This window comes from Prionailurus bengalensis, chromosome D2 (genome assembly GCF_016509475.1).
Source record: "Prionailurus bengalensis isolate Pbe53 chromosome D2, Fcat_Pben_1.1_paternal_pri, whole genome shotgun sequence".
In the NCBI taxonomy this organism is placed as follows: Eukaryota; Metazoa; Chordata; class Mammalia; order Carnivora; family Felidae; genus Prionailurus; species Prionailurus bengalensis.
The window spans coordinates 33612692-33629504 of NC_057351.1; the positions used below are offsets into that span (position 1 = coordinate 33612692).

A 16813-nucleotide genomic window follows, 5' to 3' on the forward strand; every position below is an offset into this window, starting at 1 on the left:
ATTATTTCAAAAATTATTAAACTATACACACACACACATACTACTCCCATTGGAAATGTCTTAGGATACAAAACTACCACAGCCAAATTTTAAAAATAAATTTTATTTGTTATAAACATATTAAAATTATAAAAATTAAGAAAAAAATCTTTTAAATGTTGCAGTGTTATTAGTAATTAAAACAAATAGACCTATGGAACTACTGAGTAATTTCTCTCTGGATTTTTTCCCAGGTGAGGGCTCTGAGTCAATTAGTACTGAGAGAGCCATCCTACCTTGCCCACGAAATACTTTTTTACATAATAAGCAAGGGTTATGGCCAAGTCTTTGTTAGGGAACTGTTCTAGATCACTCATGATGCCAAGGCAAGAAAGGATAAGTAACAGGTGTCACTTCCTTAAACATAATTAACCCTTTATCATTAGACTGTGGAATGCCTGATGGTAAAACCTTGTGTTATATAGTTCTTTTATTCTCCTGGAATGCATAGCAGTGACCACTCTGAATTTCATGTAATCCTTACAAGGAAAGGCATTCAAATGTTTTTTGACAGATTTAAAACATCAACTTTGCAAGAAAACAAGGAAAAGGCCCTTTTTAGTGCCACAGAAAATACAACAGTACCGAGAATCAGAATTAAGTCATCTACATATACAAACCAATTTGGGGGACAAAAAAAGTTCTATCATCTAATAAAATTCAAACTTTAGTTTGGGTTTCAGAAACCTCCACTAAATGACTCACTATCCCAACAAACTCCTTTCACATTACTCCAAAAAAATTGTTTCTAATTAGCTAATCTGTTATTTCCAGTCAATTTATTTCTGACAACATTTATTAATACAATCAAATGTACTGCTCATCCTCAAATTGATTTAGAAAGTCAAAGTAATCACTGTCAACATCCCTGATGGATATTTTGCAGAAATGGACAAGCTGATTCTAATATTCATATGAAGGGGTGCCTGGGTGGCTCAGTTGGTTGAGCGTCCGACTTCAGCTCAGGTCATGATCTCACAATTTGTGGGTTCGAGCCCTGCGTCGGGCTCTGTGCTGATAGCTCAGAGCCTGAAGCCTGCTTCAGATTCTGTATCTCCCTCTCTCTCTGCCCCTCCCCTGCTTACACTGTCTCTGTCTCTCAAAAATAAACAAACATTAAAAAAAATTAAAAAATAAAATAAAATTCGTATGAAAATGCAAGAGAGCCAGAATAGCAAACGCAATGTTGAAAAAGAACATAGTTGGAAGACTCACACTTCCCAATTTATAACTTATTACAAAACTACATTTATCAAGTATTAAGTGTAGCTTAATCAAGGCATAAGGATAAACATATAGACAAATGGAATACAGTTGAGAGTTCGGAAATAAAGAGTGCCATGACAATTCAGTGGGAAAAGAACAGTCTTTCCAACAAACGATGGTGGGACAACCATATATCAAAATGCGAAACAAATAAGTTGAACACCTTCACACCATTTATAAAAATGAACTAAGACCTAAATGTAAAAGCTAAAAACATTAGAATATTAGAATCAAAAATTACCAAAATTATTCAAACTAGCCAATACTGAATTATTTATCCTATCCAACTTTGCTTCTCCCTTAGAAACCCCAAAAAAGGTCATGGCCTAAGCATTCCCCCCTGGCCCTCCTCCTGACCACCCTGGTGTCTTTCCCATATGGCCCTGTGTGTGCAATGCCTCTGGTCTCTAGAAAGTTTGAATATAATAATGTTCTTGAGCCTCTCTTGTGTCTCCTCTTATGGCTGAACCTAAACTGACTTCATAAAAACACATAGAAGCATACAAAATAATATCTGATAAGGGTCTACTACACAGAATATATAAATAACCCTTACAACAATAAAGAGACAAATAACCCAATTTTAAAATGGAAAAAGTATTAGAAAACATTTTTCCAAAGAAGATATGCAAATGGCCAATTAGCACAAGAAAGGGAAATACAAATCAAAGCCACAATGAGAGGTCATTTCACATCCACTTGGCTATAATCAAAGAGACAGATAATGATAGTGTTGGTGAGGATGAAGAGAAATTTAGTAAAAAAAAAAAAAAAATAAAATAAAATAAAATAAAATTTTGAAACTGGGATCACTGCTGGTAGGATTGTAAAATGGTGCAGCTGTTGGAAAACAGTCTGGCAGATCCTCAGAAAGCTAAATATAAAGATAGTATATCATTCAGCAATTCCACTCCTAGTTCCATGGCCAAGAGAACCGAAAACATGTCCACATAAAAACTTGTACATAAATGTTCACAGCAACATTATTCATAATAGTTAAAAGGTAAAAACAACCCAAATGTCCATCTGTTGATGAATGGACAAAAAAAAAATGTGTGTCCTTGTTACAGTGGATTATTTAGCCTTAAAACAGAGTGAAGACTGATTCATACCACAACACAGATGGACCTGAAAAAACAGTATGCTAACTGAAAGAAGCCAGACACAAAGGGTCACATATTTAATGATTCCATTCATATGAAAAGTCCAAAATTGGCAAGTCCATAGAAAGACAAAGTAGATTAGTGATTGCCACGGGCTGGACAGGAGGAGGGGGAATGAGGAGTGACTACTGATAGGTACAAAGTTTCTTTTTGGGTGATAAGAATGTTCAAAATTGATTATGGTGATGATTGCACAGATTTGTGAATATGCTAAAAACCACCGAGTTGTACACTTTAAAAAGGTGAATGGTATATGAATTATATCTAATTTTCAAAAGGTTTAAAAAATATATTTTATTGATATCTTTTCTTTCCTTAATACCTTACCCCCATTTCTCATCTTTACCAAATCTCATCACTGTTACTTTTTTAAAACCTACATCCAAACTGAACTTTTTCAGTGATACTTTTAAAATATATGTTTATATATTTTTGAGAGGGAGATAGTGCAAGTAGGGGAGAGGTGGTGAGAGAGAATCCCAAGCAGGCTCCTCACTATCAGCGCAGAGCTCCATGTGGGGCTCGATCCCACAAACCGTGAGATCATGGCCTGAGTCGAAATCAAGAGTCAGACGTTTAACCAACTGAGCCACCCAGGCAACCCTCAATGATACTTTTTTTAAAAAAAATAATTAACATCCATCTTAACCCATTGTCCTTCTACCCATGTATCTTACATAGGTCTATCTAAGAGTAAGGTTGTATCTTATGCCAACTTATATGCCCCTTGGTATTTACACAAAACTGTTCATTGAATTATAATTCATATTTACTATTCTTCTCCTCAGTTCTTAGTACAATCATTCGTAAAATCTATTAAATTTCTGCTTTGTGCCAGGGAGCTTCACACAAAGAACTACGGTTCTCCTCTCGGCAGAATTTATAATCTAACATTTGCCACTTTTTTTTGGTGTCTTTTTATTTAGAACCCCCAGTATATTATAAATTTCCTTCCTTCATATTTCTCCTGGCTACCCATTATAATGCTCAATATACTCAATAAGTAATTGCTCAGTACTGGGGGTAAACCAATGGGTGTTGCAATCATCCTCATATACCACTAACTGAGCTCCTGAACACTTCTCCAAAGAGCTAGCACTCAATTTTCCCAGTGATGCTTTAAGCTTCATTCACTCATTAACTGAACACCTCCTACATGTGAAGCTTCACTTTCTTGAATCATGATTAAATTACAACTAATTCTTAAAGTCATAATTTTTTTTTTTACACTTGATCTTAGCTAAAAGGCCGAGAAGCTATTTCATAATTTTTTTTTAAAGCCAAGGGCCAATAAAGATCTTTAGAGAATTTTAGTAGACAAAAAAAAGTAGGCTATATATTTTATGCACATAAACATATAATCCCTTTTTAAAAAGTTGTTACAGGCAATACTCATCTATTCACTATGTGGAAAGTTTAGTGTTTATAAATATAAAATACCAATTTATGTAAAATAAGATGCAAATTACTCTTCTATGTCAAAAGAGCTGAATTTTTTAAAAATATAGTTTTGATATACTACCAACTATAACTGTCCAATGGACCTATGGGGCTTTGGAAGGCAGAGTTTCAGCAACTTTTTTTTTTATTCATCATTATTACACAGAATTAGAGATTGCTGTGATTTTTATTCAATTTGGGACCCTGATTAGAGTAAGAACAGTGAGAATTATGCCTTACAAATATCGCGTTAATACTACATCATTGTGATATGGCTTCACATTGATTGTATATAGAGAAAAAAATAACATTGGAATTAAGGCAATAACCACATGTGCAAACCAAGCACAATACCCTGACACAATGCTTAGTAAAAAGCTCTTTTGGTTTGGTGATGGTTGATATTGCTGCATGCAGGTCAGCCACTGCTTTGAAGGATATGCTGTGAAGAGCTTCGTTTATTTAAAAATCCCTCCTACTGGCCCACAATGGCCAGCAGAAGCCTTCGGTAATCTCCACTTGTGTCACTTACAATCATTGTGCTCAGGGTCTTCTGATACATCTGTTTGAACATCTGTTTTATTTGTACAAGATCAATCTGCATGCAAGAGATGATATTTTTGATGTTAGAAAAAAGCTGTTAAGAGAAAACTGGTATTATTAGAATTATTTTTTAATAGTGAAAAGAATATAATTATAATCAAAGCAGAGAGGGAAAAAAAAACACACCAAGTGACTGACATTTAATTGCTAGCATTTATACCACTGCTAGCATCACCCAGTGAAGGGCTAATTTACTGTTCTGTAAAAATATTGAATAAGGGTGGTACTAGTCTCATCTATTATTCCAAAAAATACTGGTGATTTAAAAACCATTTAAAAAATAATAAAACCATTTGATAGAATGGTTATTATCAAAAACAGAAAATAACAAGTGTTAGCAGGATGTAGAGAAATTGGAACCCTTGTGCACTGCTGGTAGGAATGTAAAACAGTATAGCTGCTGTAGAAGAAGATATGGTGATTCCTCAAAAAAAATAAAATAGAACTACCATACGATACAGCAGTTCCACTTTCAGGTATGTACACAAAAGTGAAAGCAAAGACTCAAGCAAATATTTGTACACCAGTGTTCATACTAGCCAAAGGTGAAAGCAACCTGTCAATTGACAGATGAATAAACAGAAGGTATTGTATACATACAATGTAATACTAGTCAGCCTTAAAAAGGAAAGAAATTCTGACACATGCTACAACATGGATGAACCTCGAAAATCTTATGCTAAGAAAGAAGCCAGTCACAAATGGATAAATACTGTATGATTCCACTTATACAAGGTACCTAGGGTAGTCAAATTCATAGGAAGAGAAAATAGAATGGTGGCTGGTGGTTGCCAGGGGCCGGGGAGAAAGGAGAATGGTAAATTATTGTTTAATAGGCATATAGATTTTTAGTTTTGCAAGGTGAAAAAGTTGTGGTGGTATGGTTGTACAACAACGTGAATGTACGTAATGCCACTGGAATGCATACTTTAAAATGATTAAAATGGTAAGTCTTATGTTGTATATATTTTATTACAATTTAAAGAAAAGATCGTGCTTAGAAAATTTAGGTCTAAGTACAAATACACAACTTTTTAAAAAACATCATATGATGGATGTCTTTTTAAAAATGATTTACCTTCTCTAGTATAATTTAGTGGCATAGGTTTTCTTTCAATTAAGAAAGAACTCTAATAAATATACAAAGAAAGGAAAATATTTGAGGTGTATTTGGGTAAAGAGATAAAGATAAATTTTTAATTTTTTTTTTTCAACGTTTATTTATTTTTGGGACAGAGAGAGACAGAGCATGAACGGGGGAGGGGCAGAGAGAGAGGGAGACACAGAATCGGAAACAGGCTCCAGGCTCTGAGCCATCAGCCCAGAGCCTGACGCGGGGCTCGAACTCACGGACCGCGAGATCGTGACCTGGCTGAAGTCGGACGCTTAACCCACTGCACCACCCAGGCGCCCCTTAAAAATTATTTTATAATTAAAAGCTATGCTAAATGTCGAGAATCTTATTATCCAATAGGATTAATCTTTCACAAAATTTTTTACATTAGCAAAATGAAAATGAAAAGATAAATATTTTCCAACTTGATATAACCCAGTATTCTCTGCAGACCTCAAGTAGGAAAAATTCTTGGCACTGGCTACACTGAGACACAGTCATCTGTTGCACTAACTTAAGCCTCTCTCACAGCATGAGGAGAATGAACACTGTACTTCACACAGCCTCCACCAGTAGTGACAAAGGAACTCTTATTTATTTAGTACATGAAATTTATTGTCAAATTGGTTTCCATACAATACCCAGTGCACATCCCAACAGGTGCCCTCCCGAATGCCCTTTCTTAACATCATTCCGAGGGACTGACAACCTGCTGAGGAACTTTCAGGAAATTAACATTCAAAATCAAGTAAGATCAGACAAAAAAAAGAAAGCCTCACCTCACTTCGAGTGACCACAATCCTGACCAGGGTGGAGTCATCTGTGCCGGCACCTTTCATAGAATAGTAGAGCCTCTCAGCAAAGAAGGCAGGGCGGTTCAGGGCACACTGCACTGCAAGTTAGAGATACTTCACACATGATGCCTTGACAAAGGTATCCATGCTCCAGATTCATTTATCACTTCTAGCCTGCCTTTGATCATTTTCTATAGAATTATCTGAGAAATTTGAGGTGATGTTCTCCCTCTTGATTTTTTTCTCAGAATCCATCTTTCTAGCCACATTAGATGGGCTACCCTCAATTCTAGAGGATTCCCTCTAATAAATCCCACTTTCTTTCCATAGATGCAATAGCTTACACTCTTTACATTTTTTTCCCTTCAAGTGAGAAAATCTATAGCAACTGTGGCCAATAATAACTTACTTAAAAAGGAATAATGACTAAAATCTGAATTCTACAAGTCTGAGAGAAGGATAGGAGATACATTCCAGTATGAAAATGAAAACAGATTTGAGCCAAGATTTGAGAATAATAAGTCTGACACATTTTCTCTTAGGAAAATTAACAGCAAAGTCTTTTCCTGCAAATGGTAGAGGTATACTAACTGTACATTATTACTTTAGTTATAATTACTATAGTAATATTTGTAAGACACTCAATTGCTAATACCACATGTGTTCCTAATACTCTCTTTAGTCATATATTCTCCAGGAGAATTAAATTTCCATTTCATCGGGCATCTCAAAGAACACCAGAAACTGGGTTTTTGATTTCAAAAGGGAAAAGGGTCTCTTTGGATTGAGTATTTGAAAGATGTTTTTGGGAGCTCAAAATGACACTTTGTGTGATGTCACTTATCGTTCCTTAGGGCTTTCCCATTCACTTTAATGGAACTGCTACATCTACTGTATATTCTTGTTTAATCTTCATGAAGGGCATATAGAATAAAGACCAACGAATTCCAAAACAACCCTATTCGATCACACCACCACCATTCATAAGGAATTGTATATAAAACATGGGATTAGCTCAGCCTCTAAGCAGATTCCCAGAAGGCTATATTAAGCATCATCACTTAATGGGAACAACTAGTCAAAGCCTCATTCGTTTACAAACAAAACAAAGCAAAACATAAAAGTATCTTACAGATGGTCTTCAAACCACTTTCAACATTTCCGGAAAATTCACGGGCAACACTACTTAGTAAATCTCGATTAGCCACCTTCAAACAAAAAACACAAGGGTTAAAATATTTTCACAACTTAAAACAGAAGCCAGATTTTCAAAAGAAAAGCTCATACCCTGGAATAAGCCTCCATGGTAGCTTTCAGCTGAGGAAAGCTTCTTGTGGCAAGAATCATGTTAAAGCAAGATTCATCTGTCCCTAGTCTCCCCTCACCAGCTTGATAGAGACGTTGAGCATCTTCCTGAGCCAGCTGGTGGTTAACATTCTGATTCTCATCACGATTTCCCTGCAAAAGAGGAAGGCAAGACTTGGAAGATGTGACACAAGTTCTATTAAAATCCTCCCCCACCAAAAAAAAAAAAAAAAAAAAGAAAAAAAAAAAAGCCAAAAAGAAAAACATCTTTTCTAGGATATATAAACTACCACTCAAATGAAGAAATTATAATTCTCCTTAGCTGGGATTTAAGATCAATATGCATTATACTGAGTTCCACTTTGTATTCATTTATGCAGCTAAAATGTATGGAGCACTTGTTTTGTGTGAGGCTGTATTAGGTTCTCCAGAGAAAGAGTACCTATAGGATATGCAAGGTGGTAGGGACACAAGAAGACAAGGTCCCTGCCCTCAAAGAATTTAAGTCAAGGGAGGGAGTATATAATATGAAGCTTCATGAACTTCCTTTCCTTCAGTCAAGTGAAATCTTAATATTTAAGTTTTATTATGAATGTAGACATAAAAATGACACATGAGCTTTTAGGAAGAAGCTACAAATAACTCAAGTTCTGCCAGACTGTGCCAATTTGTATACCAAATTTTCGCTGGGATGGGAGGGAAAGGAGAGAGAGAGAGAGAAAGCCGTGGGCCTGAACAAGAGCAAAGCCTAGATGGGCATTTGGCTTCTCTCAAAAACACAAACCCAAATGAAGGAAAAGCTGCCCTCTAAAGTCTTGGTGTCAGTCTGAGGAACACAATAGACAAGTGTTCCTTAAAGGTGAGAAACTATTCTGAACACAATGGAGAGGTGTTCCTTACAGGTGAGAAACTATTTTGAAGAGCAGTGGGCACAAGAAATAAGCAGAAGCATATTCTAAATGAGAGACTAAAGATAGCACACAGGAAAAGATGCTCAGGAAAAACTTCCCAGATGATTGCCTTTGGATTCAAACACACAAAAACCAGTCTCATTTTCCTGAGAAGCCATTCTTCTGCTCACTCCCTTTAAGAGGTCTCTTTACTTTGTAAAATAGCTGGGCCTTGAACTCTGCATAAAGAGACTTGGCACCTCATGTAGTCTTTTTTTTTTTTTTTTTTTTTTAAGTAGTCTCCATGCCTAACGTGGGGCTTAAACTCACAACCCTGAGATCAAGAATCACATGCTCTACCAACTAAGCCAGCCAGGTGCCCTTCATGTAAAAAATAATCATTTTTTAGCATTAAATCCCTGTTCCTGTTTTGTCTTCTTGCTGTTGTTTTTCTTCTTGTTGTTTTTCAATGCTAATCTATTTCCCTACTCTGTTATTCCATTGTAGGTAAATTCAATTTGTTCCCACCCATTTGCTTTCTCATTTCCACATTCACTCACTTTGGCGCACTGTGTTTTCTGGAACTATCTTCCTTTTGCTCTGAAGAGCCTGACTTCTGCTTTCCTATCCCTCAAGACTGCCCAGCTTTGTATACTAGCAGGATAGCCAATAACTCCTGACACTGAATCAGTGTGCTTGTCTTTTCAAGTAGACCCTCATCATCTCATTCTAAGTATGCTTATAGTATCATTCCAAATACCCTATCTGGATAATTTTCCATCACTTCTCCAGCACATCTGGGGAATCAGAATAAGGAAGGTGCTAATCACATTACTGTGAACTCTGAGAAAAGTTTCTGCATCTCTGGCTCTCCTCACAGTTTTCACCTCTTATAGCACTTCCATGGAAGTCCTGCATATCGTCAGTTGATGGCCCAATTTAACTGGCAGTACAATGCTAAACTTGCAAGTATGAGATTCAGGGACACCTGGGTGGTTCAGTCAGTTAAGTGTCTGACTTCGGCTCAGGTCATGATCTCACAGTTCATGAGTTCAAGCCCTACATCAGGCTCTCTGCTCTCAGTGCAGAGCCCGCTTCGGATCCTCTGTCCCCCTCGCCCCCACCCCTGCCATCTCTCTCTGCCTCTCTTTCTCTCAAAAATAAACTTAAAAAAAAAAAAAAAAAAGAAGTATGAGATTCATCCTAAGACAAAGAGCCAAGCTGATTTCTGATTCCATATAACGTTAAAGAGGTTAATTTCTAATCTCTTACAAACCTAGATCTGCGGAAATAAATCTCAATAGTGACTACAAAGAAATTTGAACATTGGATTCTGTGCTACCCCTCTTAAAGATGTCAAGATTCCAAGGGGCTAAATATTAAAAGAAATAAAGAATGCTCCCTGATAATACAAAGTGAAGAATGTTCCCTCCATCAATATATATTCATACTATACTCACTTGGCACATGGATACAAGTAAACGTTCAAAATGTCCTGATGTATCTGATCTAATGTCCTTTTCAAGGTCTCGTCCAAATTCTGATTGATAACATCTGACAATTTCTCGGATTTCCTGATTTGTTCTTGTGCACAAAATTTCAATCAATACACGTTCCTGAGTTCCTGCTCCCTATGTGAAATGAAGAAAGTGAGACTTATACAAAAGAAAAACAAAATAACAGAAAATAGTTAAATCTTACTAGTTCATCAAATACTTCTTTGGCCTCCAGACCTAAAAAGCTCTATTTATTCAGATGATATGATACAACATACTGATTTAGCTGTCACTGTAAACTGCCATAATTGGTGGGGTTTTACATTTAAAATAGGATAAAATATACAAAGTAAATGACACAGTACCTTCATTGCATTCCGTAAACTCCAGGCATCATAATATGTAGGTGGCATGAATAGGGCAAGGATCAGTTCTTCCATATTTCCACTTAACTCTGATTTGAGGTCTTTGATTAAATCCTATTTAATTACAAATACAAACTAATTATGTGTGCTCTCCAAATTTTGCTGCTTAAATTTTTTAAATATGGAAAAGTGGAATTGAACTGCTTTATGAAAACCTAAATTTCAAATTTGAGTAGTGTATACTAAGAAACAAGTAAATATATACATTTCAAGTTTGTATTTTAAAGCAGATGTATTTTATTCACTCTACCAATAAACAATAACAAATTCCTACTATAGTTCCACCACTATACCAGGTACAAAGACAGAGATATGAAATAAAAAAATCATTCAAATGAACAAAATAATAAGCAGGTATTTACTTAGTATAACAAACTGTTCTTGTTCTGTGTGGAAGCAGGAAACATCATTGTGTTCTTCTGTGGAAAGATAAGGTAAACCCCTAAAAAGAGATAGTATAAGGCAGCCTGTACTTAAGTAGCACATAAATAAACAGCAGAAAAAGCTCAAACAAGAGAAGTTAAAGTGGGCTAGAAAGCCCAAAGAAAGCTTCTAGTCCAGATCTTGAAGAGTATGTAAAATTAGCAAGCAAAGAGGAAGGAGAAAGACATTTCAGGCAAGAAGGAAGAACACAAATGAGAAACACAAACATGGTTCCCAGGCTTGACCATGCACTCAAATCATCCGTGGAATTATTTGAGAAGAAAAGAAAAGAAGAGAAAAGAAAAGAAAAGAGAAAAAAGAAAAAAGAGAAAAGAAAAGAAAAAAGAGAAAAGAAAAAAGAAAAGAAAAAAGAAGAGAAGAGAAGAGAAGAGAAGAGAAGAGAAAAGAAAAGAAAAGAAAAGAAAAAAGAAAAGAAAAACACACTGATGTTGAGGACAAATACTCAGAGGTTCTGCAAGTGTTTTTAAGTCTGAAAGGAAATTATGATGCTCAGCTAAGGTTGGGAGTCCCTAGTATGAAACAAGAACAAGCAAAGCCTTTTTAATGAACCAGTAAGACAACCAATTTTGTTAGAGGGGAATGTTCTCACAGATTAGTGAGACAGAGTTGTAACGATATGCTTGGGTCATCACCTTGAACACAAGCTAAAGAATGTGCATTGGATTCTTCATGCTGGGAGAAGCCACAGGAAATTTTTATGCAAGAAAATGGCATTGAAATGGCAACCATAGGCAGTATGGACTACGATGACAAAGAGGTTTACAGATAAGAACATTTAGACTACTAAAACGTTTAGGTAAGAATTCATTCAGGCTTGGACTTGAGTAGTGGATTTGAGATGGAAGCACATTTTTAAAAATACCTTTTAACATATTAGATCAACAAGATAGAGTTAATAACCAGATGCTAGGACAAAGCAATGCCTGGCATATAGTAGGCATTGAATAGGTATCCAAAGACTGATGAAGAATGTGGAATCAAGGACAACTCCACAGCAGGCTTGAAGAATGACTTAAAAAAATTTTTTTTAATATTTATTTTTTTTTTTAATTTTTTTTTTTTTAATCTTTATTTATTTTTGAGAGAGTGAGAGACAGAGTGAGAGCAGGGGACGAATAGAGAGAGAGGGAGACACAGAATCCGAAGCAGGCTCCAGGCTCTGAGCCGTCAGCACAGAGCCCGATGTGGGGCTTGAACCCACGAACCATGAGATCATGACCTGAGCTGAAGTCGGACACTTAACCAACTGAGCCACCCAGGCACCCCTAATATTTATTTTTGAGAGAGCGAGAGCGAGAGAGAGAGAGAGAGAGAGAGCGAGCATGCACGCCCGTGCGCATGAGCAAGTGGGGGAGGGGCAGAGAGGGAGGGAGACACAGAATCAGATGCAGGCTCTAAGCTCTTAGCCGTCAGCACAGACCCCAACGCAGGGCTCGAACCCACAAACTGCAAGATCACGACCTGAGCCAAAGTTGGATGCTTAACCAACTGAGCCACTCAGGGGCCCCTAGAAGAATGATATTTTTATTAATTAATAGGAAGCCAAAGAAAAGATGGCTGGGAATAAAAAAACATATGCTGTGAGTTTAGTTTTAATTCTAAACTGATATATAAGAAAATTCAGGACAGCGTAGCACAGGCTATATACAACTAAAGAAATTCATAATATGGAAAATACTTTTGTTAGAGAAGCAAGTATGAGGTTGAACCCTAAGGAAATCTAGAGTTTGTGTTGCTTAATCAGCTTTAAGATTGAAGAAGTGGAGGGGTTCCTAGATGGTTTAGTCACTTAACCGTCTGACTTCGGCTCAGGTCATGATTTCATACTTTGTGAGTTCAAGCCCCGCATCAGGTTCTGGGCTGACAGCTTGGAGCCTGGAGCGTGCTTTGGATTCTGTATCTCCCTCTCTCTCTGCCCCTTCCCCACTCATACTCTGTCTCTCTCAAAAAAAAAAATAAACGTTAAAAAAAAAAAAAAAAAGACTGAAGAAGTGGACCTGGGCCAAGGAGGGAGGGTAAGGCAGAGTAAAATAGGTCAAGTGGGACCAACTGATGAACCTCTGCCCCCATTCTAAGAAAAGTAAACTAGATCCAGAGAATGTTAGAAAGTTTTAGGATTCCTATCTAAATGGCAAACCAATGGTACCCCGTTTTCCCCTTTATATCTAAGAAGCAGTAGCACTTTTTAGCCATAGAATCTTGCTATATTTTGTTACTGATCATCCATTCAGCAAGTATTTATCAAGTGGCTATTTATTATCATTCCTGTACTTGGTGCTAAAAATGCACAAATGAGTAGGACATGGTTAGCCTGAGGGGAGCTCACTGTTTTGGGGAGTGGGCAGTGAAATCAGTTAGAGCAGAAGTTTTACAAAATGCTGTCAGACCACAGTGAGAGAAGGAGCTAAATTCTGCCTAGAGCAATGAGAGAAACTTCACGGAGAAGCTGATTTAACCCAAATCCTGAAGTTGTTTGCCATGAAGAAAAAGAGGAAAAGGTGTTCTAGGCCAAGAGTACAACATATACCAAGCATAGAGTTATAAAAGATCATGACGTACACAGGGAATGGCAAGAAGTTCCACGTGGGCATAATATAGGATACAATTAGAGGGAGAGAATGGAGTGGAAGATGATGCCAAACACCAAGAACAAGCAGGGGCTATGTGATAAGTCATTAAATCCCACTGTAAAGAGAAGACTGAGAACCAAACTATTATACTGTTTACCTATTTTATATATAAAGTTATCTACTATCAGTTACACTATTGTAGCCATAATCTGTTTTCTACTGAGCATCTATCAGACATAGTATGAGGTATGATTATGAGATGAAGGATTACTCCAGAATTAGACTTTTAAGAGAAATACATAGCAAACACACCACTCTGGGGTCTCTGGAGTCTTGTCTCTACTTTGTACCATCAGTACTAATAAAAACATAGTATCCAACCTCGCATAAAGGCAGAGTCTACAGGCCATTGTTTGTGGCCAGAAAAGAAAAAAATATAAATACCTTGCCATACATGGTCTTAAAAGCTGCTTTAATTTTTTGCCTCTGGTCATTGGAACGGTTGGCCACAATATTCACAATTGCCTGCTCGTCTGTCCCTGGAAGAACCATACATGTTTAAGTAAGGATGAAGTCGGTGCTGGCTACTCCTTGAGGACATCTCTTGGTTTACAAGGTGACTGGTGCCAGATTAATTTGAGGTATGTGCACAGGTGGACACATAAACTTGATTTATTTTTACTTTAGATTTAGTTTATTTTTACTTTAGATTCAATTATAAATAAGATAAAAACCTGTTTTTTTTATTTAAAAAAAAAATTTTTTTTAACGTTTATTTATTTTTGAGAGAGAGAGAGAGAGAGAGAGAGCATGAACGGGGGAGGGTGAGAGAGAGAGACACAGAATCTGAAACAGGCTCCAGGCTCTGAGCGGTCAGCACAGAACCTGATGCGGGGCTCGAACTCACGGACTGCGAGATCATGACCTGAGCCGAAGTCAGACGCTTAACCGACTGAGCCACCCAGGCGCCCCAAAAACCTGTTTTCTTACCAAAACCCTTCATTGCTTTCCGAAGAATTTCTGCATCTCTCATGGCATCAAAGTTGGCAGCTGGTCGGATTGTTCCTTGAGCTCCCTGAGTCATTGCGGCAGGCTGAAATGAGAAGCAAAAATTCCAAGTTAGTTACTGTGGCAATCCTTTCATAACATAAAAACACATCAAATTATCATGTTGTACACATAAAACTAATACAATGTTATATGTCACTTACATCTCAATAAAATGGGAGGCAGGGGATGTAAAAATGTTCAACTTCTTTAGTGGAAGAAACAATTTTTTTTAAAAGCCCGGATTCTCTGCTGACAAGAAGACAACTTAAGACTTCCCCAGTTATCACTCTTAGGCAAGGAGGCCATGTTTAACTTTTAGGACAAAGCATATGAGCATTTTATTTTCAGGGCTCATTCTGGAACAGGCAAGAAAGACCTATCCCCTTCCTGCCAAAAGATAGCTAACCTCCAAACTTTCAGGAGACAAAAAGTCAAGCTTGTGAAATCAGTCACAATCTTCCTATGCCTCGATTTCCTTCTTGGGAGAATACAAGGGGAAAAAAGAGACTGATTCCTGGATAGTGTTGAGCAGCAGTGTCTAATTTAAAGACAATAATATAGGGGTGCCTGGGTGGCTCGGTCAGTTGGGCATCTGACTTCGGCTCAGGTCATGATCTCACAGTTTGTGAGTTCAAGCCCCGCATCAGGCTCTGTGCTGACAGCTTGGAGCCTGAAGCCTGTTTCAGATTCTGTGTCTCCTTCCCTCTCTCTAACCCTCCCCTGCTTGCTCTCTCTCTCTCTCTCTCTCTCTCAAATAAGTAATAAGCATTAAAAAAAATTTTTTTAAAGAGCTTCTGCACAATAACTATAGCTAACGTCACACTTCACAGAGAAAGACTGGATGGTTTCTCTCTGAGATTGGTAACAAGGGAAAAATTCTGTTCTCACCACTCATTCAAAATAAATAGATAGATAGATAGATAGATAGATAGATAGATAGATAGATAAATAGATAGATAGATAAATGCAATAAGATAATGAGGGCTTTAGTTAGGCAGACCTTGAATTGATCAATGAGGTTTCAAATAAGCAATAAAATTTTGGCAATATCTTTCCATTTCCTCTATAGGCCCTCATTATCAAACATGAAATAGAGGCACCTGGATGGCTCAGTCAATTAAGCATCCAACTTCAGCTCAGGTCATGATCTCACAGTTCATGAGTTCAAGCCCCACATAGGGCTCTCTACAGTCAGCACAGAGCCCTCTTTGGATCCTCTGTCCACCCCCGTCTCTGCCCCTCTCCTGCTCATGGTCTGTCTCTCAAAAATAAACATTAAAAAACATGAAATAAAACATTTTGTAGTAAGAAAAGCACAAAATGAAAGCAAGCAATGATTAGAGATTCTGGGAGGTAGAATATTCTTCATAGATTATATAGGAAATAAACCAGAAGGCAAAACAGGCACTATACTTTAAAAATACAAATTGGGGCACCTGGGTGGCCTAGTCAGTTGAGTGTCTGACTCTTGATTTTGGCTCAGGTCACCATCTAATGGTTTCGTGGGTTTGAGCCCTGTGTCGAGCTCTGTACTGATGGCACAGAGACTGCTTAGAATTCTCTCTCTCCCTCTCTCTCTGCCCCTCCCCTGCTCATGTTCTCTCTCTAAATAAATAAATAAATTTTAAAAAATTAAATAAAAAATAAAAATACAAATCTATGGGGAAACTTAAAAATCACTATGACATATCCCACAGTAATAACTGTTTCCAGAGAGAATCATCAATGGATGCTAAAATTAGTGAGTAAAAGTGTAATGAGAACCAAGATATTTACATAGTTTGCACCTGGCAAACACAAGTGATCAAAATTAATCATTGCCAATAACAGAATAAGTCAACAATAAGTGCCTCCTGATACAATAATGCACTGGAGATCCAAGACCATTTCTGTGGTACTCCTGTCAAAATGGCCAAACCTGAATTTAATCATGAGGAAGTATCAGACAAACCCAAACTAAGGAATTTTCTCAAAATAACTGGCAGTACGCTTCAAAAGTGTCAAGGTCATAAACAAAAAAGACTGAAGAATTGTGTCAAGTTAAAGGAAACTTAAGAGAGGTGCCTGACTGACTCAGTCGGTAGAGCATGTGATTCTTGATCTCAGGGTTGTGAGTTCGAGCACCACACTGGGCATAGAGATTACTAAAACAAATGAAATGAAATCAAAATTAATATTAAAAAAACAAGCAAACTTAAGAGACATGACAACAAA

General features: G+C 37.1%; 1 protein-coding gene across 5 annotated transcripts in view; it reads right to left on the reverse strand.

Moving 5' to 3' along the window:
* Positions 1-4076: 4076 nt before the first annotated feature.
* Positions 4077-16813, reverse strand: part of ANXA7 (annexin A7) — a 38149-nt gene continuing 25412 nt past the window's right edge. For all 5 annotated transcript variants that reach the window (XM_043598032.1, XM_043598033.1, XM_043598035.1 and 2 more), the window contains 8 exons: positions 14540-14642; positions 13994-14088; positions 10476-10589; positions 10075-10245; positions 7707-7877; positions 7552-7627; positions 6405-6517; positions 4077-4506 (listed from right to left, as the gene is read on the reverse strand). In XM_043598032.1, coding sequence (XP_043453967.1) covers positions 4384-4506; positions 6405-6517; positions 7552-7627; positions 7707-7877; positions 10075-10245; positions 10476-10589; positions 13994-14088; positions 14540-14642 — 966 coding nt within the window. In that variant the 3' untranslated portion in view covers positions 4077-4383. The remainder of the gene's footprint in view (positions 4507-6404; positions 6518-7551; positions 7628-7706; positions 7878-10074; positions 10246-10475; positions 10590-13993; positions 14089-14539; positions 14643-16813) is intronic.